The following is a 25,052-nucleotide window of genomic DNA, read 5'->3' on the forward strand; positions in this document are numbered from 1 at the left end:
TTAAAGATCCCACGATCAGGTGATAGCGGACTAAAAATCTGATAATACTCTCATCATTCTTAGATTTTCGTGTTACATGTCCATTTCATTAAATCAAATATTAATCCTTTAATATCATAAAATTCGTGAGTGTACTCTTATCATACAAGAGGCCCATGGGCCTTAATGGTCATCTGACTATTAGGACAATACAAGATAGTCTTTTAAAGACTTTAGCCTATTTGACCCCTGTGACAGATATTCATGAAATTCAATGTCATTCATTTGAACAAATTTGGTAGCCCTTCATCAAAGCATGATGCAGACCCAATATGAAAATCCCAGATCTTTCGGTTCTTGAGAAGAAGTTATTAAAAGATTTAAGCCTATTTAACCCAATGACTTTGAATGAAGGTCAAGGTCATTCATTTGAATAAACTTGGTAGCTCTTCATCCCAGCATGTTGCAGGCCCAGTATGAGTACCTGAGTACCCTAAGACTTTCGGTTCTTGAGAAGAAGTCGTTTAAAGATTTTAGCTTGTTTGACCCCTGTGACCTTGAATAAAGGTCAAGGTCATTTCTTTGAACAAACTTGGTAGTTCTTTATCCCAGCACGCTGCAGACCTGATATGAGTATCTTGGGCCTTTCGGTTCTTGAGAAGAAGTTGTTTAAAGATTTTAGCCTATTTGACCCCTGTGACCTTGAATGAAGGTGAAGGTCATTTATTTGAACAAGCTTGGTAGCCCTTCATCCAAGCATGCTGCATGCCCAATATTAGTATTCTGGGCCTTTTGGTTCTTGAGAAGAAGTCGTTTAAATACTTTAGTCAATGTGACCCTTATGACCTTGAATGAAGGTCAAGGTCATTCTTTTGAACAAACTTGATAGCCCTTCATCCAAGCATGTCACAGGCTCAATATCAGGTCTCTATGCCTCTTAGTTATTGACAAGTTGTTTAAAGGATTTAAGCCTATTTGACCCCTGTGACCTTAATGAAAAGTTAAGGTCATTCATTTGAACAAACTTGGTAGCCCTTCATCCCAGCATGCTACAGGCCAAATATTAGTACCCTGGGCCTTTCAGTTATTGAGAAGTTGTTTGAATGAAAAGTTTACACACAGCGGAGGCGCAAGGCGGAAGGCACATGATGACAATAGGTCATCCTGACATTTCGGGTCAGATGACCTAAAAATGTTTCATGGTTTGTTACGGCTTTATTAAGAATACCAGTACACTCAGATTTGTCCCTTCATTTCACTCCCCCTATCAATGAAATGAAGGGCAGTAACTCTGACCGATCAAAATGAGATTTTTGTGTTATATCTCCATGACATTAACATTCTAATAATTCTTAAATAGAAATTTTTGATACCCTTCAGGCAGGAGATGTAAAGATGTTTATTGACCTTGACCTTGACCCAGTGATGTCGCCTTGAACCATTCCGAATGATAGAATGAAAACAACAACATAACGTTTGTTTAGGGAATCCCTGTTAGGAATCTATTTATTATCAATATTTATATAAGCCATGACATACCTGGTTACCAGTGAACCTGGGAACATCCAACCTCTACATTGTTGAGGAAACTGTCGATAATTCACAAATTTTGTTCGATTATCAAGTTAAATTTGCCGAAGCATACAAAATGCTGACCCTTTAATTCTGTTAATACTAAGTCAGACATGTGGATTAAAAGCAGAGTAATAAGGGATATATTATAAAATCTTTGATGACTTAACCACAGATTAGACTAGTGTGTAAATAGACAGTAACGGAGACAGTGTTAGTCACAGAGACCTGGCACATTTTTTTACCAACAGTATACATATATATTTATTAAAGTATATATGATATAAATATATATTTATACTGTTGGTAAAAAAATCATGCCAGGTCCCTGTGGCCTTGGTACATATACATGCATATCTTAAACACTAGGTTATCGATTAATGGAAAGATCTTTTACTGTGAGTCACATACATGTACACTGTACTGGAATTGATTTAAAATTATTTTACAAATTTCTTAACAAAAATAATTTCTAATGCAACAGTAATGTACCCAATATGTGTACAAGTATTTCTAGCACTTAATTGCAAAGTACTTTTAAATTACAACGAAAATAATACTATATTATTAGAGCCATATCGGCATAGACTGCAACGAAAATATCTAGCATGCACAAAACAAAATAAAAAGCTTGCATAGGCATACATTTATACAATGTACACTAAACATACATCTAATTATATCATACAAATCAATGCAGCAACTATCTAGTAACCTTAAACATTTTCTTCTTTTCAAATTCACTTTATTATAATATATCAACTAATAATGTACTTTTTTTAGTTTCTAAATACATGTACTAATAATGAGACGTAATAACTAAAATCAACTCCATCATGCGTTGGTTGCCCTTTGCAATTTTACAAAGGTACCATATCACAAATATTTCTTATACTGTTAATCTTTAAATATCATTAAAATTATCATTATTTTGCTCCACTAAACTTTAAATTTAGCATGAAAGTGACAAGACCATGTCAACAAAAAAAATCTGCAGTATGGACTAGAAATCCTTGTTACCTTTTATAATCATGATACTTGAAATACACGTCAAAATTTCTCAAGAAAATTTTTGTTCAATTTGATTATTATAAAAATCTCATTGAAGAGCTGAACAGGCTATTAATTATATAAAAATTCATGTATTAATTATTCTCGACTTAAAACAAAAGAGAAATCACAAGTCTTCATTGGAATGTAGTATATACATTAAAACTATTCAGTATGAACTTCATGTCACAGATATTTTTCATAATTGAACAAGAAAAAAAACTTGCATGTCTTTTATTCTAACCTTCAGTTGAATTTCTCTCTCCAGACTGAGATTTAAAATCAACAAATATCAACTACAAACTAGAAGTTATATATATGAAAAACATCAATGATAGTGATGTATACATTTAGAAGTAAATTTCAATCTACATCTAATTGCAGCTTTGTGAAGCTAACAAATTACAACCATAAAAAAAATGATTACACAATTACAATATACTCATCGTCTCATAAAATTTTTATAAAATGATATTTATATAAATATATATCAAATACTGCTTACAAACAACACACATTGTAACCATCATGCATCACACCTCAGTCTTTTTATAAATAGAGTTATCTACCCTTCCTATCAGGTCATGACTCTTATTTTATTATATCAAAATTTGAATTCAAATGTTCAAGACAAAATGACGTAATTTTTTCACACAAGTCACAGACTTAAAGTCAATACCTGTTTTCAAATAAGATAAATATTCAAAAATGATACTAAAAGAACTAATTTTTTACCACTTTTTTAAAATAATTCTTTTTTCTGCTGTATTTCATTCCGGTAATGAAGTGAAATATTTCATGAATATTTTAATGAAATAGAATTAAAATAATGGCACTCGTTTTGGTAACAGCAGTACATATTAACTTCTAATTTATGAAATGTGGATATCAAAAATATTGACCGGCATAATAAAATGCTTCAAAGTTCTATCAATGTGTGTCGAAATAAATGGCATTACCATCCGACGTCGTTGCCATTTTTTACGCTATAGTAAGAAGTGCCAAAGAACAAGTGGTCTGTCTCCATACACTATGAGACGAAATATTCCTTGTGAATATGCAAAACTGTTAAGGGGAATATATGTGTCTGTTAATATTTTCAATATGTTAACACATGTTTATATATTTTAGGGAATAGCAAGCGAAATATTCCACGACACGAAATAACTTTACTTTATTTAAAAGTAATGATATGAACAAAATGATTGAAGGACAACTTTAAACTTATGGCATTTGTTGTTTATTATGACGACATTTTGACAACAATATCATTTATGTTTTTCTACAGTTAAAATATGCACCAAATTAAGCTTACAAATAATTATGTGTATCTATATATAAACATTATTATTTTTTTGACAGAAGATCAACATTTAATAAGAACAAGATCTGTATCATGTTGAATGTTTTCTCTACACAATAAAACACACCTGTATACATCATTAACAATTAACAGTTCTAAAGGTAAATTTGTTAGTTCATTAACACACCTGGATATTTCTATTTTTAACCCAGCTACATTCTGTCAGAACAAGTTTTCCATCATCTAAACTTTAGCATTAACTGGACCTACATTGAGCTAGTAACATAAAGTCATAGACAACTATCTTATGACAATTTATATAAAATTATTAACAATACAAATTTACAAACAATACTCTTTAATTTTCTGGTGTAAATACGTTTAAATACCAAACTGATTTTTTTTCTTTCTAAACTAAAACTACAAGGTACATGTATTTCCTGAAGGTATTTGAGGGGACTTGAATCTGTATATAATGTGAAATGATATGTACAAAACTGGTGCACAAAAATAAATCACAGAATCCAGAGTTTGAAAAGGAGTTGAACATGATGAGTGAAAGCAAACATAAAAATCCACAAGCAAAACTTGTAAACTGAATCATGCAATATTACAAAAACAGCAACTGCGTCCTGGCAGTTTTAAACATGATAACAAAACTTAAACTTCTCAAAAATGAATTTCATTAACAAAACAAGTACAGCATAATATCAGGAAAGGAACTTAATGTGTATTCCAGAAGAGAAGGAGTAGTGGTTTTCTTCCTGACAATCAAATTAAAATTAGACTTGTAAATCAGCTCCACTTATGATGCTCGACCATATGCTCCAATACATAAATAAGATCATAAAACTTCCTGTTCGGGGTCACCTCAGCACGACCCCTAGAATCGGAACATCTTGGGGCATACTTGTAGCGGTTTATATTTTCGGAGATTCAACCACACCTAAGATTTCATAGGCGACCTGTTGATTGTCTAACAATTGGGGTCATGCTGAGGTGACCCCAAACATAGAGTTGTTAGATATTGTATCAGAGCGTATTGCAGAGAGTCGAAGTGGAGTGGAATCAATTACAAGTTTAATCTTAATTAGATTGTCTTTCTGGTACTTACCTTGATCACCCAGCAGATGAAGTTATACCAATGTAATATTTCATTTTAATATTGACTGCACTACTCATTACAAAAAATACTACCTAAAATATTTCATTTGTTCATTTTAATACAAATAGACCCTATTGAGGAACAAAATTAAATAGCATACAAATGTACCAAGTTACACCCTGTCTGACTTAATCTATAGGTAAACAGGATTTTTTTTCCATTAAACACAAATGCAAAATACTAATTTTAATTACCGTATTTGACCCAATGAGTGCCCTGAGTGTAAGATAAAGGGGAGTCTCTTAATAGGACTAAATCTGGGCAAACATTTCCTAAAATTGTTGAGTCTGTATGCCATTAATAAATTGATAAGAAAAATACTTAGAAAAATCTTCGGTTTTCAGTTTCATTTAGATTGATTGAGTTGACAATCTAAGTGAAATTAATGCCTAAAAAGGGGAGGGGCAAAATATAGGGATGAATACGGTATCAAATAAACAACCTTTTTCTATAAAATATATCTGGTATATAACATACTGGCATCTATTATCAAAATCAATATCTAGCTTAATTTTCAAAATCAACCTATGCCACAGTATTGAGATTTATCAATTCTTGAATACTGAAATATTGAAACATTGAATTCTAATGAACAGAATTCACGAAATAAATATGCCAGATTGAATGACTTTTCACTTGATAAAACCTCTGTGTAAGATAAAATTATGAAAATATGGAAATTAAAGTATCAATTCTATATAATATTCAAATAACCATTACAACCTTTCAATAGATGAGCATTTTAAGCATTTGTTTTGATAAAATAAAATTCATCTAGATATAAAGCTGTTACAAAAATTTTACGCAAACTATTTGTCAATATTGCATCCTGACAGTAGTTGTATGTTCTGAAAACAAAACTAACATCTGGCTAAATATTTTTCGCGAAGCAATTGAAAGAATTTCCGTACTTGTCAAATGCTGGCTGAGGAAAATTTTATTTGATGCATATAACTCCAGTTAAAGATTAATAAATAAGTCACATTTCCTAAATAAGTCACATTTCCTTAAGTGTTTTGGTCACAGAAACACACTCAACTTTTCAGTGCATTTCAACTACAAACAGCTGAACATTTTTTATTAAGGTGAAATCTCCAATTTTTTTCTGCTGTCAGAATTATCCCAGTACCACAAATGTCTTGTCTCCGTTATCTTGAATGGATAAAACTGATGCAGTAAAGGTTTAGATAAGCTCTACGTAATTCGCCGGAAACATTCCGTGTTTTCCTGAGGGGTCCGTACCCATCCACCAACCGGGGTCAATTTGGTCAACGTTGGTGATAATGTCATCGGGGTCAAAGGTTATCTCAGTCTCATCGGCTACAACAAACCAATCAGAATGAACCTTCATTAGTGCACAGTAAAGATACAGCTACCCTCTTAAGAAATGATTGATACCTAATATCTAACTGAAAGTCAATAATATCATATTTTGTTACCTGATGCTGAAATTTTATCATGACGACAAATGAAACTATTTTATTAAGCATTATCTAACGGTTGTTTACAAGGCTTTTGTAAAAATCTTTAAATATGCTGCACTGCTGACAGAGCAAAATTAAATTAAAAGTTGTTTTTTGGACAATAAATTTCATTGATTCTGTATATACCCGTCTAATTTAAATCTACATAGAAAAGAAATTACTTTTAATAGCTGATTTGCTTTTGATGCACGCACAATCAGTATTTCATTCAATAAAGGATCAAGTGCAACAAAATATTTTTCGAGAAACAATTTATTATTTTCATATTTTTTACTGCAAAATATTGAAGTAAAGATAAATAAGACACTGAAACTTTTCAAGACTTATGAAAGTGTGAAGTTTATAACGTTTCAACTGGAGAAAAAAACCAAAGTCATCAGTTTTATGTTTCTATAATTATTGTAATAAATGTTTTGTTGTTGGTGTAGCAACTTTTAATAATTCATAAATTCTAAGTGATGGCTTATGTTTACATGTAAATAAATTCAATATTTCAATAATTCTTATTACGTTCTCAACTAAATTCAATTCTAAAGATGCTACACCGCCAATGAATATTTTCATTTTTATCTATTAAAAACAGGAGCAGATGAATTAGAACTTTTCTTCAGTAACAACAAAATTTAGTTACTTCATATTTATTTTATTACCATCATTTGAATAGTTTTGAGCTTCTTATTTTACTTATTTTTACTTAAATATTCAAAATAATTAATTAAGGAATAAGGTATTGATTTTCCAGACATTAAAAGCAAAATAAATTATTGTATAATAATGTATTTTTGTGTTAATTAGACAATATCATGTATATAAACATGATTAAACAACAATTATTGTCCAAATAATAAATAACATTTATACTCTGTCGGCGGTGAAGCATCATTAACAGAAGAAATTGTCTACATACAAGCCTGGTAGTCATAAAGGGCCCGCGCACACTGCCCTTGTCCCGCTTGTTCCTGTTGGCCTATCTCTTCTTGGTAAGCCTCAATCTCGCCTTCCTCAAACTGAGGCTGAATAGCATGCACAGAGGGAACCACAGGGGCACTTTCTTCTGCATTAAAATAGGAAAAAAAATGTAATACAGGAGTTTATAGTTCGCAAAACAATGTGGGTAAAGTATGATTTATTGTCGATTAGTTTCACTTTCCAATGATTATGACCTCACAATATTCATCTCAAAAGATGAAGTCACAATCCTCGTAAGGTGGGACTAATCGACAGTACACCATACTTTACCTATGTTGTTTTGGGATCTTAAAACTGTCTTATTGTTCAAGTTTATTCACTGCAGAACGCTGAATTATCAAACTCTCATTTCTTGGCAGCTTCGATTAAGTTGTAAGTCACCGCATCAATTTAACATTAATTTGAACTTGGTTAACTAAAACACTTTCATAATACATGTAACTCAGTCCTCTAACAGATATGTTGAAGCACAGATAATGAGGCTTCATAATTAATAACTAGAACATTATTTTAAAGTTATCAATGTTAACCAAATTGAAACCTTTTCCACTAAAGCCACAACACAGGAATAACAAGGAATTCATTTTTTATCAAACTATTATAGGATCAAATTACTTTCAAATTTTAATTTATCATTTTGAAAATTAGTAAAAGTAAAAAGAGGAGGGACTTCAACAGTAGTTACAGTGGACTCCTGATAATCTATCCAAACCGTTCAAATTGCAAATTTTTTGGACAGTCAGATTTTTTTTAATCTTCAAGGATAATCAAATCTGTTCTCCATAGATATTTCTGTCTGGAGTGTTAGGTTTCAAGATTATAGCCATCTGGATTATCGAGGGTCCACTGTATAGCATCAGTAATATTTAAGATGGAAAGTGCCTTTACCGTTGTCATCCCAATCATCGTCCTTTTCCTCCTCATCGTCGGAATCCTGGCGTCTTGGCAGTCCCTCTGCCAGTAAGTTCCGGCCTCTAGGGAGCTGTGTGGCCTGGGGTGAGGGTGAGGGTGATGGTTCCTGCATAACCGGTTGCTGGGGAGGGGGAGAAGGTTCCCGCATCACTGGCTGTTGGGGAGGGGGAGAAGGTTCACGCATCACTGGCTGTTGGGGAGGGGGAGAAGGTTCACGCATCACTGGTTGCTGGGGAGGGGGAGAAGGTTCACGCATCACTGGTTGTTGAGGTTCGGGGGAAGGCTCCCGAGGTGGAGGAGAGGGCTCCCGTGGGGGAGGAGATGGCTCTCTTGGAGGGGGTGAGGGTTCCCGTCGGGGAGGGGAAGGCTCCCTGACTTGTGATAAAACTTTATCTGTTGTATTTTCTGTTGGCAAGCTGATTGGTTGTTTTGGTTCCTGTTGTTGCTGGTTTTGATTGAGGAAAGTTGGCTGTCGTAGTTTCCTGAAATAGAAATTGATAGATACTAAATATACTTTAAACATGGATATTTTCGAGAGAGCTTAATTTCGCGATTTGCTTACATAAAACTTCTACGCTGTTGTCATTTTTGTGATAGATACAATTTCATACTTTTAACAATTAAGTTTATACATCATAAAATATTACATGTGTGTGTGGATGAATTTTTTAAGATTAGGCAACCTTCGGGTAATCAGCGAAAATTGATCCGTAATACTGCAAATCAACTTATTTTTTGCCTATCATAATATTTTGGGAAAATGAATGACTGTGAAAGAAACTTATTTAAATACAGGTTAAGCATAAAATCGAGAAGACCAGATCATGAAATTCAATATTTGCAAAAACATAGATAAAAGCATTTTTTGGTGAGTGGAGATATAAAATTTGAATGAAGTGAGAGGCCAAGAACTGATATTGCATGGAGTTAAGATATCACATCCTTTTAGGGTAGGGTATGTTGTCTAAGGGTTGGAGTGGAGTTTAAGGATCTCACTTTGGAGGTGGTGGCGGTCCACGTCGGATAGGTGATGGTGGTTCATCCATACTTTCTGATTCTTTCCTACGGAACAACGCTCGTGCATTAGCTGCAGAATTACTGGTGAGTTTAGTGGCTTCCTAAAAATAAAATGTATTAAAATCATGATAATTATTATCTATGTATCATATTGAAATCACCAAGAAATTTATTTTACTTAAATGTTCTGTATATATATTAAACCATTGCAAAGAAAAAATCAGCATTTCAAAACCTTTTTTCTGCAAATACATACGTTAGTTATAACACATGCTCCACCGCCGACAGAGCATAAATGATATTCACCATTTGAACAACAATTGGTGTTTAATCGTGTATATTATAGTCTAATTAACACAAAAAATAATATAAAATAATTTATTTTGCCTTTGGTACATGCGCATTCAGTAGTTCATTCAATATAGGATATAGTACCACGGATTTTTTTTCGGGATGCAATTAATTATTTTTTATATTTTTAACTTGAAGTAAAATTAGAAGCTCAAACTTTTCAATGGTGGTAATGGTGTTAAGAAAGTAACTTTTGTAACTGAAGAAAAATACTTAAACGTCTGCTCCTGTTTTTAATAGTAAAAAAATGCCATTTGTCAGCGGTGGAGCATCTTTAATACATAATACATATTAAAGTTATATGTGCCGTAACTGGGCGATAATTTTGACATGCTATTTTTTCATCATTAATTTATTAAAAAACATAAGGTTTGATGAATAAAGCTGTAAAAACCATTCAAATGGCTTCAGATGACTTATGAACGTTAGTTATAACACAGAAATTTTTTACTGAAAAATTGTTGTTTTTATGCCTTAGATATGTTTAAATGAAAACATACCTGCAGAAGTCACTTTATGATTACTAAAAACATTGTAAAAATGTGTAATGAAATTGTAGACCACAATTTAGCTTCATGGTCTCACCGTATGTACTCATTTCACTTCACTATGTTAATAAATGATTTTTGGCAGTACTCCCAAAAATCATTTTCAGCTCTTATATTGTACATGTAAAATAAATACCTATGCATTGAAAGCACTGTAATTTTCAAAAAGTTGGTAATTTTTGGTGATGAATAACATATTAAAAGCTCATCTTGATTCGTGAGTATGAAAAATACGGCACATATAACTTTAACAGTCATAAGATTTTCTATTTTCAAAACTTACTGCCGCTCGCTCTTTTCTCGCTAAATCACTTCGCTTTCCTCTTTCTGTTTCTTCTTTATAAGCATTTTCCTGCTCTTTTTCCTAAAAAAAAATAAATATTCTGATTTCAATCTTAACCCACCTTCCCAGTTCAAGTTCTTTAATACTTTTAAGTCCCACTACCTTTGTTAAACAAAAATTAAAAGTATTTAATTCAATTCCCCTTCCCACAATCTATGCTATATTGCATGAATAGTAAGGAATTAAAGGTAAAGTTGACAGATGGACTCCAGACGCTGTGCAATCGCATAAGTTCTGGCCATGTAAGCTAGAAATACATTTTTCACTAGTTAAAGTGAATAGTCGGGCAAAGAAAACCAGTCTAAATGCGTTCATTGGCCTTCCAAAAGTCCTCACATATTAATACGACGGTCAAGTTCTGCTTAGTTTCCCAGTTCTGACCATTAAAGTAAAGAAAAGTTGAAAGCATTGAAACCGAGGCTGCGTGGAAATGTAACCACGGACATTGTGAGCCGGGAGGACGTTTTAGAATTCCCAAACTTTAAATCAATTTCTTCGTACGCAGACAGATTTTGACGAGAGATTTTATTTTTCCATTTCATAAGAAATTATACTGGATACATTCACACCATTTTTACCGACTTTAGCCATCCTTGCCCGATTGTTCACTTTAAACCACTCATAACCTTTCTTTCTATGACAATTATTAATTTCACCTAAGCGCACCTTTGTGTTGAAATTTCCGTCTATGAGAAGAACTAGATACAGTGAATTTGACTTTTATTTTTTTGAAGTACTAGTCCCATGGTTTGGTTGGGAGAATACAATTTTTATTGACCTCTGAATAGAAAGATTATGCAAATTTCATTGACATTTGTTGAGCGGTTTTGGAAAGGAAGACAATTATAAGTGGATGACAATGTTGCTAATGTAAATAGCCATACCCATTGTTGCTTCTCTGATTCAGAATCTTGTTGACTTAGACGACGCTCCATCTTGCGTTGTTCTGTGATAGACTTCATTCGTTCACGTACTTGAGCTTCCCGTTTTTCTGCTTCTTGTTTCTGTTAAAAAAGTTCAAAATCATCTAGAAAAAAATATCAAAGTACTGAAAGTACTTTATCTTATCTATACCAGAAAATATCAAAGTACTGAAAGTACTATAGCTTAAAAATAAATAAGCAAATACCATTTTACAGATATGCTACTTATTAATGAACTTTTACATCATCAAAAACAATGCCTGAAATATTTTTTTTGAATTTTTTCTCCAAATCCAAAAAAAATTATAAAATCAATTATATATTTTGATGAGCAAATGATTGTGGTTTATATAATTCTAGCGCAACAGTAGTTTTAATTTTTACTTATACCCTTAATCTAATTTTGTGTATTCTTAGGATTATAAATAACACATTCACTTACAGTATTGAATTCATTAGCAGTGGGATGTGACTAAAATATTACTTTATATATCAAACACAATACTTCATTGATATATAGAAGATATTTACATTTTATTCAAATAAAGATTGGTTGTGATATTTTCTATATCAATTAATTTCCTACAACAACTATACAACAAATTCTTCAACTCATCCATGCATATTATGCACTGGCAGCATTAATACTTTAATATCAGAAGATAGGACTGAAACATAAAATATGCATGAAAAGCTGAAAATATCATGATTTTAAAACATAGCCACATATATGAAATTTTGATATATTGATAATGTTAAAGACAAGTCAATGTATATCACAGCAATAAGTGATGACATCATCAATTCAGGTGCGTGAGATTGTTAGTCAATGAATGTCACCTCAAATATTCAACATTGATTGTAGGGCCCAATTGTTCAAAATGTGATTAACTTGATCACATGATTAATAAAATTTTCACTGTTCATTTACTGCACAATTTGTGAATATGCGTGTACTTTCACGTATTTAAAAGTTGGTAAGTAGAAAAAAAGACTTCAAAAACATTTGGAAAAACATTTGAAATTTTGTCAAATAAGCTTCTTTAAAAATTATTCTATCTTGATTTATACATAGTCGTTAAACAGTGATTAGCCTAACCATCGTTTTAACAATTGGGTCCTGAGTATAGCAAACACTGTTGACAAGATCCGTTCAGGAATATCATATTGTTAAAGCAAATTCGATGAAGTCATGCTATCTGGTACTGTACCAAGCAACAACACTGCAACAAGACAACAAATGGTTGAGCAATTATATTCAATACATAATTTGCTTCTATATAATAATGTTGTCTTCAAATAATTTTTCATAATAATGAATTTGTTCTTATTGTATGCAAATGTCTTCAGCTAAAACAATACCCTATATCGCAACCCCCTTCCAGATCGCAGCAGTGGAAATGAATGTCAAAGGTCAAAAGATAGGTCAGTCAGATCTTGTTTAGGCAAATGCAAGATCACTTCATTTATGTTAACTACGACAGATGATCTGACGTCTTTTAGAGATTGAACCTACATATGGGTTACATTACCATATTTTACGAGCAATAAGTCCATACTTTGCAATATCTATAGCTATAGGGTCATGATATAGCCAACCTCTATCATACCTAGATGTACATGTAACTACAGTATTGTTTCACAGCACTTCAGGAATGGGTTTTATATAACGAGAATGGAGCACAACAAGGAGTCTTCAGTAATACAGGTAAAGGTCAAAATAAAGGTCAAAGTGCATGACTTTATTCTGGTTTATGAAATTAACTGTTACCTTGACATTGGTTAATTGTGAATAATGAATTCTGGTGATGTAATGTTTGGATAGCAATTATTTATTCATTTATTTATTTTGTTTATTTCATTTATGTATTCATGATTATTGACATGTCAAGTTTTAAATTAAAGTTCAAATGTATCTCCATGTGTGAATGGGTAAATATAGTTCAAAGGTCAAAGTATAGATAATGATGACCTACTTTTAATGCAAACACATTATGTTATCCAGGTACAAGACATATAGAAGTAGATCAGGCTGTCAATGAGCAAAAAGGCAAAGAGATATTATGAACATCTAATAGTTCCTGTCTAAGATTGTTTGGTACTAATAAAAGGTCTGTGTTGTATGTCTGGCAAAGAAAATTGCTTTGTTAACAAAAGTGATATATAAAAAGAAAAATTAGTTGTAATTAGTCTATGAAAGCACTGGATACATATCTATGACTAGACATCAGTTAGTACAACAAACTCGCAGAACAAGTTTTAAATTAGAAGTCTAAGAAATAGTGATATAGGACTGTGCACAGTTTAACAATATGTTGATGACAACAAGATGACACAAGCTTGTATTGTTATACTGTAGCAACAGTTTTACAAAAAACATGTCTAGGACTAGTCTACACAATAAGCTACATATACAGTTATACATAATACTAAATATATGTCTAAATCTACATTCAAGCTTGATTAACAGTTTAACATGTGTCAGTTCTTCAATCTCCACTATACACATAATACACTGTACTTTAACTAAGGTATATCAGCTTATTTGCATTATAAGTCAATATCTTATTCACCCCTAAAGATACAATTGAATTCTTCCTATTCAAATGCTGGGTTAGTCCATTATGAGTTTTCAGGGGTGAATGAATTAATAGACATGTCAAGTTTTGTAACATTATCCTTCTCAGATAACCTATGACTTCACCCATGTAAAATTTTTGCATATGCCATTAGAACTTGGAATTTTTTTTTTCAATTTTTTTTTCATTCGCTGTTCCAGGCATAAATTCGAATTTGCTGTTAGAAACTATGATCTGACCTTGAAATTCATCATAATGTAGATTGTAGTTATGTGATAGATGGTATCTTTAATTTGAGGTCATTGCTTATGAAATATTATGAAACCATCAAAGTTGTTTTTTTGTTTTTAATTTTTGCTTCTCAAGGCTCGCAAAGATAAAAACACTCTTTCATGAACCTATAAACGAGGGTTTATTTTCCTAAAATCTGTCTACCTTCACAGAATCTACACACATCAAGGAGAGATAGAATCGAATGCAAATAACTGCCTCGATCTTCATGAACATTTAGATCTACCTCTCAGAGGTCTTGCAAATCTTCCTGAATTATAACATTACCAGATAATTTGAGTTGAGACAAGAAAGATGGGGCAATGCATCTTCGTTGCCTCCCCCTTCCCCATTTACTAACTCTAAATAAAATTCCACATATTCTGTACAAAGACATCAAGAAGAACTGACACTACAGAAATTAGACGTTAGTACAAGATTAACATCAATTCAACAGTAAGTCAGAAACAAACTTAGTAGATGAAAAACTAAGTACAGCCACAACCAGAATTAAGCCATTCCAAAACACAACACCACAGCCAGCATGCCTAGTGCCAACGGTGAATTACCTCCCTTTCTTTCCTTTCCAATGTCTCACGATGTCTTTCGCTAAGATTTTTTTTCCGTTCCTCCGCTATCCGTCTTTGTTCCTCTTTCTGTATGCGGCAAATTATTCTCATCAAAATACCTTAACTTGGAGTTGGTGTTATATTCATTCTTATTTCCAAACAACTTGTTAAAGTGAAATATTTCTTGAATGTTGTTGACTAGAGACTACAGTACCTGTATACACTTTATCCACAGATAAATCCATAGGTATACCCTCCGGTAACCCCTCCTCCCCCTATAAACCCTACCCCCAGCAGCAGTTAATGTGGCAGCTGTCTTGTCTTTGTTTTAATGTTCAAGCTAGGGAGATCTGTATTAACATGGTACAATTGTGTTTGGCATTTCTCAAGAGTTCCTTATATCAATATTGATTGAAATTGGACAATTTAGGGAACTTAATGTCCAATTTTGATGTTCTCCTCCCTTCAAAACCATTTCTTCCTAGTTCAGTGACCAAAAACAACCCAGTCTGTCAATTTTTCATTAAGGTCGGACAATTCAAATTTTGTTATCCTTTACATTGACCAGAGTAGCCATATTGGGTTTCCATAATATATATCTATATTGATTATAGCTGAAAGAAAGCATTAGGACATACATATAAAAATTTTTAACACATATCTGTAAACTATATAACAATATCATTTTGATGAAGTGTTGAAAAGTACCAATTAACAATGAAAAGATATTTCATATAAAGACATTGGTTACTTTGAATTAATTCTTTTAATGCCTTTTAGCATCCAAGGTCATTATAAGGACCTGCCTAAAGGTTTAGAAAGTGGAGGAAAGCCAGAGTACCAGAAGAAAAACCACTGACCAGTAGTCAGTACCTGGCCCCTGTTAGACCTACCTCTGCCTCAGCCCAGAACTCGTCACGACTTTTGGTGTTGATTTCATTGGCAATGTTTACTCGTTTATACACAGACCCCTACAATAATAGACAAAAATCAAATAGTACAACAATAGGAAATTGATCGACCTTTTGTTTATATTTATAGATATCATGAACAAATAATAACTTTGTATATTATATTTACCTCTCTGATAATCTATTTTGGATTTTTAAAAACATTGATTTGCATCTAGCACTATAAGTTACAATTCTTTTTCCACTATAGGAGAGATTTAGATATAAATTCTGCACAGCAGATATTACAAGAACTCTTATCCAAGTGGCCAAATCCCCCCTACCAAACCAGTCCCCCTCCCCCATTTTGTAACAAAGGGACATAACTCTGAAAAAGTGAAGATATATTATTCTGATATAGATTATGCACATCTATACTTTATAAGGCTTATTACCACCAAGTTTTATAGAAATCCCTTCAGTAATTTAGGAGGAATAGTAATTTAATTGTTGTGTCTATAGACGGACAACCAGAATCCATATACACCCCCAATCCCCTACCAATCACATACAAAAAATCATTACTGTTCAAAAATGGCTGAAAATTCTCCATTCCATTCCAAACATTAAACATAAACAAATTCTCTCTACTAAAATACATTTCTTTATTTCAAATATTTTTGTTGAAATTTGTATTTTTTTATTTCTAATTTTTTAAGATTTTGAGAGAACTTAGCCATGTTACTTCGGGAAAATTTAACCCTTTATGTCTGAGTAACTGTAACATACAACAGGGCCATCTTTTACTGGCTTCTTTGGCTTCTCATCGTGGATGCTGTAGTTTGCCCCTGAAGCTTTGGAAACTTTGTCGAGGATGATGTTTTCATCTACATCGTCTTCATTTCGGGCCTGGACAGTCACATGAACAGGCTACAAGGAACAAGTGATGAAATGTATGAAAAGTCTGCATAAATAGAAAGTCATGAAATATTTTGTCTGACTAATTAACATATGTGAACTGACAACATTAATTAATTAATTGAAACTTTATAATTATATTTAACTCCTCTGTATTAATACACTCTAACAAAGTGCGGAATAACTGAACTAGAATGAGGCTGTATATATAATATGCAATACCTTCAGGAAGCTGGTGATGTCTCGAACATGACTGGTACATTTAAATTTCATTGATTCTGGAGCAGCTTCTCCTTGCTAAAAAATAAAATGACACAATCTAAGTTTAATAAATACGTAATGTATGCACTTTTGAAAATGTTGTTGCCCATCAATTCTTCTAAGAAAATTATACATCGTGTATAATAAGGCCAAAAAAATTTAATTTTTAGTTTCTCAGGCCCCGCCGCATCGACATTTACCCCCTGCACCAACGTTTTTTATGGGCCATAACTAAAAATTAAAATCGAGACCGCCGCATCGAACGCACCCCAAATTTCCATTCGAACTCGCCCGAAATTTCCATTCGAAAACGCACCCGGAAATTGGCTCCAATTTCAGTATGCACCTTTCATTTCCGGTAAAAAATGGCTGCCGATATCAGCATTTGCTCAAAACGGAATGTTTCCTCCCAGGATTATGTATTTTCAACTGGTTTTCTTTGGATATAGTGAGGATTGAGATATTTAAAAGCTGTTCTTAAAGACTGAGTAAGAATTTACATTTTCTACACGTGTTTTCATTGATTTTCATGTCCTTCAAGTGAGAAAAAAATAAAATGTTATCTGCCGCATATGTTTTCAGAGAAATAAAAAATAAAAAATATTCTCGCCGCCCGCACTGACTTTTTAAAAAAGTGGCCTCAGAAACTAACAATTAATTTTTTTTGGCCTAATATATGTATGTATTAGTCTGCTCTTGTGGGTACTGTACATATTAATAGACATGTCATATGTTTGTGAACATAACATAATTTTCAGGTGTAATTTTTTAAGTTCCGCATAATAACTTATGGCATAAATGTCAATACATACATACAAGAGCAGATAACTCTTGTTTCATACATACAAACAAGAGCAGATAACTCTTGTTTCATACATACAAATAAGAGCAGGTAACTCTTGTTTCATACATACATATAAGAGCAGACAACTTTGTAGTGCTGGAATTCTCTCTAATATTGAAGATCGATTATCAGTCCTCTTACGTACTAATTGATTAATCAATACTTGAATGTGTCCCGATATCAGGACAAGCAGTATATATAGATCACCAAGTATGATATTATATAGTGAACAGATACAAGTCAGTATTGGATGTGAATGAATCGTAACAGAAGCATATTATCATGATGTCCTGCATGAAATTGTTGTTTGAAAAGAAAAGGTTTCACAGCAAATGGAAAATGAAAATTTCACTTATCATGTCATTATATCAATTAGCCTAGCTAATCATCCCTTGAATAGCTGGCCCTGATATTTACTCAGAAACGAAATAAAGCCTCTACTTACCCAGTTGATGAGGACATATTTAGGTAGGCTGGTGTTGGGGTCCATCACCTTACAGTAAGCATACATGATCTTGGAGCCATTGAGATCATCCACCATCTCCTCAATACCACCATCTGTTCAAAACACATTTAATTTTAAATCCATGTTAAGATCTAGTTGTGGATCGGAGGACATTGTCCGGACAATCTTTCTTTGGGGCCGACTTCAGGTGCATCTTTGGAATCTGGGAGTTATCTCAGTGCAAGAAACTTATTTTGAAAACCACTTGCCCAAATTTAAAATTTCAGTCTTATTTACCCAAAATAGGGTAATTAACATTTAAACCGGACAAGTTTGCACCAATTTTCACTTGCCTGGGAGAATATTTTACTGGTCTCGGCCCATCGGACCTGGGATATTTCTTGCCCTGTATCTTAAGTGTAAACTCCTGGATATCGAGGATGCTAGGGTAGAACTTATCCTTATAACAATATATTAAGCTTTTGGCCTAATAAGCATTCATGTTTGCCTTTTCAAGGCTTCAAGATCCCTTACATATTTTCTTTTCAAATTGATTTCTGGTTTGCTTTGTGCAATAGCTTTGTGAAGGTTTCAAGTTGGTCCCATTGTAGCATCCCCCGCCCTCACACCCATTTTTTGTTTTTAACGGGTATGGGTTGAAAATGGTATAAATGCATAGGTGTTATGTAATTAAAGATTTATAACATAGCTTTTATTACTTAACATTTTAATGATAATTGTGTGGAACAAAAGATTTCATATCTTTAAACCTAAATGGAAGACCATATCATCTAGTTACATGTACAATCAAATCTTTTGCATTTTCCTCTGATCTGTTACATTAACATTCTACAGTAATTATCTTTAGTAATTACTTCAGTAAGTAATTAAAGCTATACATATCCTTGTCTGAGTATCAGCATGGTAAATGTGTTTTTATTCTATATCAAATAATATTATATAATAAGATATTGTCCAAAGGATTTAAAACTTTTGGCCCTCTTCACAAGGGAGACAATTTGTATATGTATACATTCTATATAGCTACTGTAATATGTTATGATCACTACATCATAAAGCTGTTCAATGCAAGTGGTAAACATAAGATTCAGAAATGCATATGGTTTATGAACCTTTCACATACAGACACTGATAGGTTATCAGTGTTTTTCCTGCCTATATATTTGGGGCCGAAATAAGGCCCCATTCCCTATTGCATTTCTTGTCATTTTTTCCCAAATCAGTGAGTTGATGCGTATTTTGTGCGACGAAACTAAAACATTCGGAAATCCCATGTCTGAATGTCGTATTTTAATATCCATTCTTACACTTGAATCTTAGAGAAGCATAATTATCTATTTCTACCTTTTCCAAAATTTCCATAGACACCGTTTAAATTTTCATTTCCTACTTTTATCGCACAAAATTTCCCAATTTTCACCCGGTGGCAATTTCCCAAAATACCTAGGAAAAACACTGGTTATCCTTAAACTTTGAACCAGAACTGCCATTTAGGTATATACACTATACTTATACACTACATACATCTAATCACTGTCCTAAAATGTATTGATAGCTCCTCAGAGATGTAAAATGTCATGATGATAAAGCTTTAAAACTTACCTCCTTTTCCGATAAGTTTGAGAGTCGATGACTGACCTTCATATCCGAATATCAACCTGAATTAAGCAAGAACATCCATTATATTTTACAATAGTTTTTGTTTTTAATTATTGTATCTGACCAAATGAGCACCCCTCACCTTTTTGAGGCCTTAATTTACCTCAAGTTAAATGCAGACTGAAAAATGAAAACTCTGTAGATTTCATAATTGATTTATTATGTAAACTGATCAATTATTTATTTTGTGTATTAATTATATGAAAGGCTTGTTCAAAGTTGCCTCTATTAAGCGCACCTTTATTGATTTTAATTTCTAAGCACCCTTGGAGCTTATTGGGTTAAATAGAGTTTATCTTTAATTTTTAAAAGGCAAAATGTATATGGATTAGCTACAGCAAGATATATATATATATGTTAAACAATGATTTATTTAATGATATTTATGAGAAATAATCTAAGGGTTTTTTTAAGTTTAAAGCATGCATGAGGAGATAAAATCAAAGCATATACATGAAGTGCATGAATCCAACTCTTTCTATTTATCATATAGAAAATATATTACCTAGATAATGATCGAGTTCTACTTTTTACTACTGTTTTATCAATTATATAATTATCTACATTGTGCTATTAAATTTAATGTTACGTTTTTACATTAACGTACCAAACACTATAATACTCAGTGCATGCATATACAGTTCACTTTGTGTACCATCCAGTGTTATAGTTAGAATAAGTTTATAGATGCATTTTGTTGTTACATGCATATTTAAAGAATGCTTCTTAATCTAATAGGGATCTAGCAATAGGCATATTTGAATGTTTATTAATTCAATTTTTCACTATAAAATCAGATTGAGGGAATAGGATAACAATCAAATGTATTTTAATCTTTTACATGTGCATCCAATGACCCTAATCAATTAAATTGATCTACACAAAACTCTGCATTCTTAATAGCACATTGTAGATTAAATGATAGGGAAGTTGCATATATAAATTTACTGTACTGCACTGAAATATGTTTTCAATACTTAGTATATGTCTTAATTATGTTGACCGATTTTTGTTTTTTTGTTTTCTTTTTCTTGTTTGCATTATGCACAAATGGTGTTTGCATGCTTGTTATCAAATAAATCAAAATTTGTACATGTATATCTCTCCATATATGCATGTTTAAAATGACTAATGTTGGCATGAATTGGGAAAGAAAATGTAGTTAAGATTAAGTAACAGTAGATTCTTAGTAACAGATATACTCCCGAAATGGTGGCGAGCTCTGGTCTGATCTGATGATTCATTCAGTAGTACATGAGTCAAATACCCAACAGGTGGATTTAAGCAGTCAGGTATTGGATCGATATCATGGACCCACTGACCCGTATTTGGACTAAGACAATCCCAATAACACAAATCATGTATTCATATCATTACATTGACGTTGACTTATACTCCTTATCATATTAGGTTATTCAATTAATTCCGATTTCTTCGAAATAAATCCCAACATTTAACCGGAAGTAAACATCTGGGAGTGACACCGACAAGAAAATGGGCGGGTTGGCGACAAACAAGCAGAAATCTCAGTTTTGCATGGATTTGGGCCGCGCTTGAAATTAATCAAGCTTATTTATCAGATTCAAAATGATCAGTCTCACCAGTCCGTTTCCGACTTTTCATCCACAACTGCCCGATATGCCTTGATAAGTGCATCTTGGTTTTTCCTCATATCAAGCGCCATCCTGCTTTCAGCATGTGCTTGTGTACTACGTCATCAATTCGAGTGTAGTGTCACAGTTTGCTCCCTCAGGCATAATCGAGTGCGATTAATATCCAGAAAGGAAAGTTGGCTTGTTATGACCGTCGGACATCCTTTGGTCAAGATCAAGACACGCTTGACTGACTGCGGCTTAACCTGGTAATTATCACATTGCGTCATATTGAATGGTCAATCGGTAGGTTGTTTTATAACGGTATACTTGCACCTTGCTGTCAGTCAGCTGTCAGTCACGGCGGCCAGGGTTTGTTTACAAACATACTCAGTGAAATATGAATGGCGCTACATAAATAGGCTACGTAAAAGCCATTTCAGGGCAATATTACGAAACTCTTTGTTTCAACCTCTTTACTGTACTGTTAATATTTATGACTTTTATCGACTCTGTCCTTGTATTAGAATTAAAATAAGAAAAATAATGTATTATTGTATTAATAAATACGATTTTTTCAGTAAAGATCTATATATAAATTATAGGCTTATGCAGTAGACTTATATTTCCTTAAAAATAGAATATATGAAACTTATATTATGATTGACGCATGCCATCGATGCTAAATGTAGGGAATTTTGTTGAGGTCCTCAGGAATTCAGGCCAATTTGTACATGCAAATACCTACATTTGTATATATATATATATGCAGTATTGCAGTACAGATTGTATATATATATAATATTGTTTTATTTGAAAATGCCAGGAAAACGGAAAATGCATGAAATAGGTAAGCCATAACAATGTACCATACATGTATTTTAATTGATAATATATTAATAAAGAATAGATAGTAAATTAATTAATTAATATGAAAAAAAAAGTAACTCAATTCTAAACATATATACATGGCATGTATATTACGAGCAATTAAATCATAATAATACTATATTATAATCATCCTGAATCTATTGAATGTTAACTGACAATGTGTTTATATTTTTGATATCGAGAAAAGTAGCTCAATATGAATCTATATATATATATATATATAATACATGGCATATCAATAATACAATCTACCAGGTAATCAAATATATTTCCAAAAGTTCTCACATATTGATATGTCGACTTTTCATCTCATTTACGTCCATTCGCGTTCTGTTTAGTTCCCCAGATTTAGTTTCTGACCATTATTAAAGGTAAAGAATAAGTTGAAAGCTTTGATAAGCGTGGAGGGGGTGGGGGGGGGGGGGGGGGGGTGGGGGGGGGGGTCTGCGTGAAATGTAACCAAGGACCATAGATGAGCACGGGAGGACGTCTGTTGGATTTCTCCATACTTTAAATTAGATTTCTTCGTTAACGCAGAAGATTTTTGACGTGTTATTTGATTTTTCCATTTCAAAGAAATTTACTGTCTTACATTCACGACCATTTTTTCCGACTTTTGCCATCGCCTATTGGCCCGACTGTTTCAATTTAAAGTATATACTCCTCGACGCAGGAGCTTATATGCCTATTCATCATATGTGAACAATAAATGGGTGTGTTTGAACATCGCATAAATATGTCTAAGTTTGCACAAAAAATTACATAAAATATATTTATGTTTGACTTTGGTGCATGCGTAATCAGTAATTCCATTCCTTATAGGATATAGTGCAACAGGATTTTTTTCCAAGATTCAATAAATTATTTTTCATATTTTCTAACTTGAAGTAAAAATAAGAAGCTCAAACTTTTTCAAAAGTAGTAATGGTGTAAAGTAAGTATAACTTTTGTAACTGAAGGAAAAATATCAAATCGTCTGCTTCATGGTTTTGATAGTGATAAAAATACCATGTTGTCAGACGTGGTGCATCTCTTTAATATAAAACTGGAGTTTATAATTAAACTCAGGTCAATTATAAATATATATATATATACCAATTCTAGTTTTCTGGCTGGATTAGTTTCTCTTTTATCTGTGATATAGAAAATGCAACTTTCAAAAAATTATTTGTTATAATTAAACTGCATTGAGGAAAAGCATGATATATAATGGGCATTTACTACATATTTTGAAAATATATGCCTGCATGATGATTGAGCACATATGACTTAATAATATGTATAAGTCATTGACAGTGCTCAGCTAAAGTAAACATTCCCTTATTAATTCAAAATTCTATCTGAATATACATGTACAGTACTGATTTTAGTGAATATTTCTTTTTATGAATTAAGTAGAAAATAATAATATTAATGAAGTTAAATACTAGCTGATATAAGATATTTATTTGTAGTGGCTTAATAAAATATTTTACTTTTTATTCAAATAACTTGATTAATTGTTTAAGCTAATCATATCGATGAAGCTTGAGACAAAGAAAATTTAATTTATATTATTTAAGTTTAACTTCAATATATATACATATTCTTGTACACAGGTTCAAACATGTTTTGATGAATTTGGTTTTACGAATGTGTCCTTGTTAATTTAAAGCTATCTGAACAAATAGGTAGTGTATGTCACTATGACACCTTCCTTTGTAGTTCAAGTGTTATGTTACTTTATTGACTTTTAGATCCAAAAATCAGCTATGCATGAATGAACAAGTTGTGGTACATGTAAGATCCAAGTCTATGAGAGACTAAATTTGACCAAGAAAGATCTACAAGAGCAATGTACCAATTACAGTTCTCATTACAAATGCTATGGTTTGCAGATATAAATACAAGCAACAGGCCACCAATGGCAGATAATTTTAAATTATCTCTATATGGAAATACCTGAAATATGAGAGCTCAATCAGCAGACCTTTATATAGTTATTGTCTTAGGGGAGACAATCACAATACAGAAACAATATGCCATGGAAGCTTAAACAAAACAAGGGGAATTTAAGGGGAGACAATTACTGGAGTTGAATTGGAAAATATAAGGAAGACAACTATAGACTATACTTGTAAACTCATTGAAAAATCTGAGGGGAACATGCGTTTGTACACAATCACTATACATGGAAATTCATGAAAAAATCTAAGGGGAGACTATATGGGGATCATGGAAGTTAATTAAGAAATCTAGAAGGTGAGCTAATTCATTGAAAATCTAAGGTGAGAACAATTACTATACGATGGAATTCATTAAAAATGTAAGGAAATAACTAATTATACACAAGTATAGGTTATTGAAAAAAATCGAAGGGGAACATGTACATAATTACCATATGTAGATAATGGACCACATTTAAGTGAAGACAATCATCCATGCCTTGAACTCATTATAAATATAAGGAGACCAACTACCATACATTGAGCCAGATAAAATCTAAAAGGAGGCAATA

General features: G+C 32.4%; 1 protein-coding gene across 1 annotated transcript; it reads right to left on the reverse strand.

The window, feature by feature from the left end:
- Nucleotides 1-1,454: 1,454 nt before the first annotated feature.
- Nucleotides 1,455-21,814, reverse strand: LOC138335328 (drebrin-like protein A). Its single transcript, XM_069284366.1, has 13 exons — nucleotides 21,674-21,814; nucleotides 20,016-20,071; nucleotides 18,393-18,505; nucleotides 17,065-17,139; nucleotides 16,714-16,854; nucleotides 15,928-16,005; nucleotides 15,035-15,121; nucleotides 11,578-11,697; nucleotides 10,634-10,714; nucleotides 9,431-9,552; nucleotides 8,411-8,916; nucleotides 7,461-7,607; nucleotides 1,455-6,389 (listed from the first exon to the last, which is right to left on the reverse strand). The coding sequence occupies exons 1-13, from the start codon at nucleotides 21,754-21,756 to the stop codon at nucleotides 6,253-6,255; spliced, it is 1,746 nt and encodes a 581-aa protein (XP_069140467.1). The 5' UTR covers nucleotides 21,757-21,814; the 3' UTR covers nucleotides 1,455-6,252.
- Between the last annotated feature and the right edge of the window lie 3,238 nt (nucleotides 21,815-25,052).

Source organism: Argopecten irradians, chromosome 11 (genome assembly GCF_041381155.1).
Source record: "Argopecten irradians isolate NY chromosome 11, Ai_NY, whole genome shotgun sequence".
In the NCBI taxonomy this organism is placed as follows: Eukaryota; Metazoa; Mollusca; class Bivalvia; order Pectinida; family Pectinidae; genus Argopecten; species Argopecten irradians.

Bases quoted from the DNA above. Each gene is read 5' to 3' on its own strand.
- LOC138335328 (XM_069284366.1), bottom strand. From the start codon at position 21,756: ATGGCGCTTGATATGAGGAAAAACCAAGATGCACTTATCAAGGCATAT. The intron at 10,715-11,577 runs GTATGGCTATTT...ATTTTTTTTTAG, and splicing joins AATCAGAGAAGCAACAATGG to GAAAAAGAGCAGGAAAATGC. The intron at 9,553-10,633 runs GTAAGTTTTGAA...TTTTATTTTTAG, and splicing joins CGAGAAAAGAGCGAGCGGCA to GAAGCCACTAAACTCACCAG.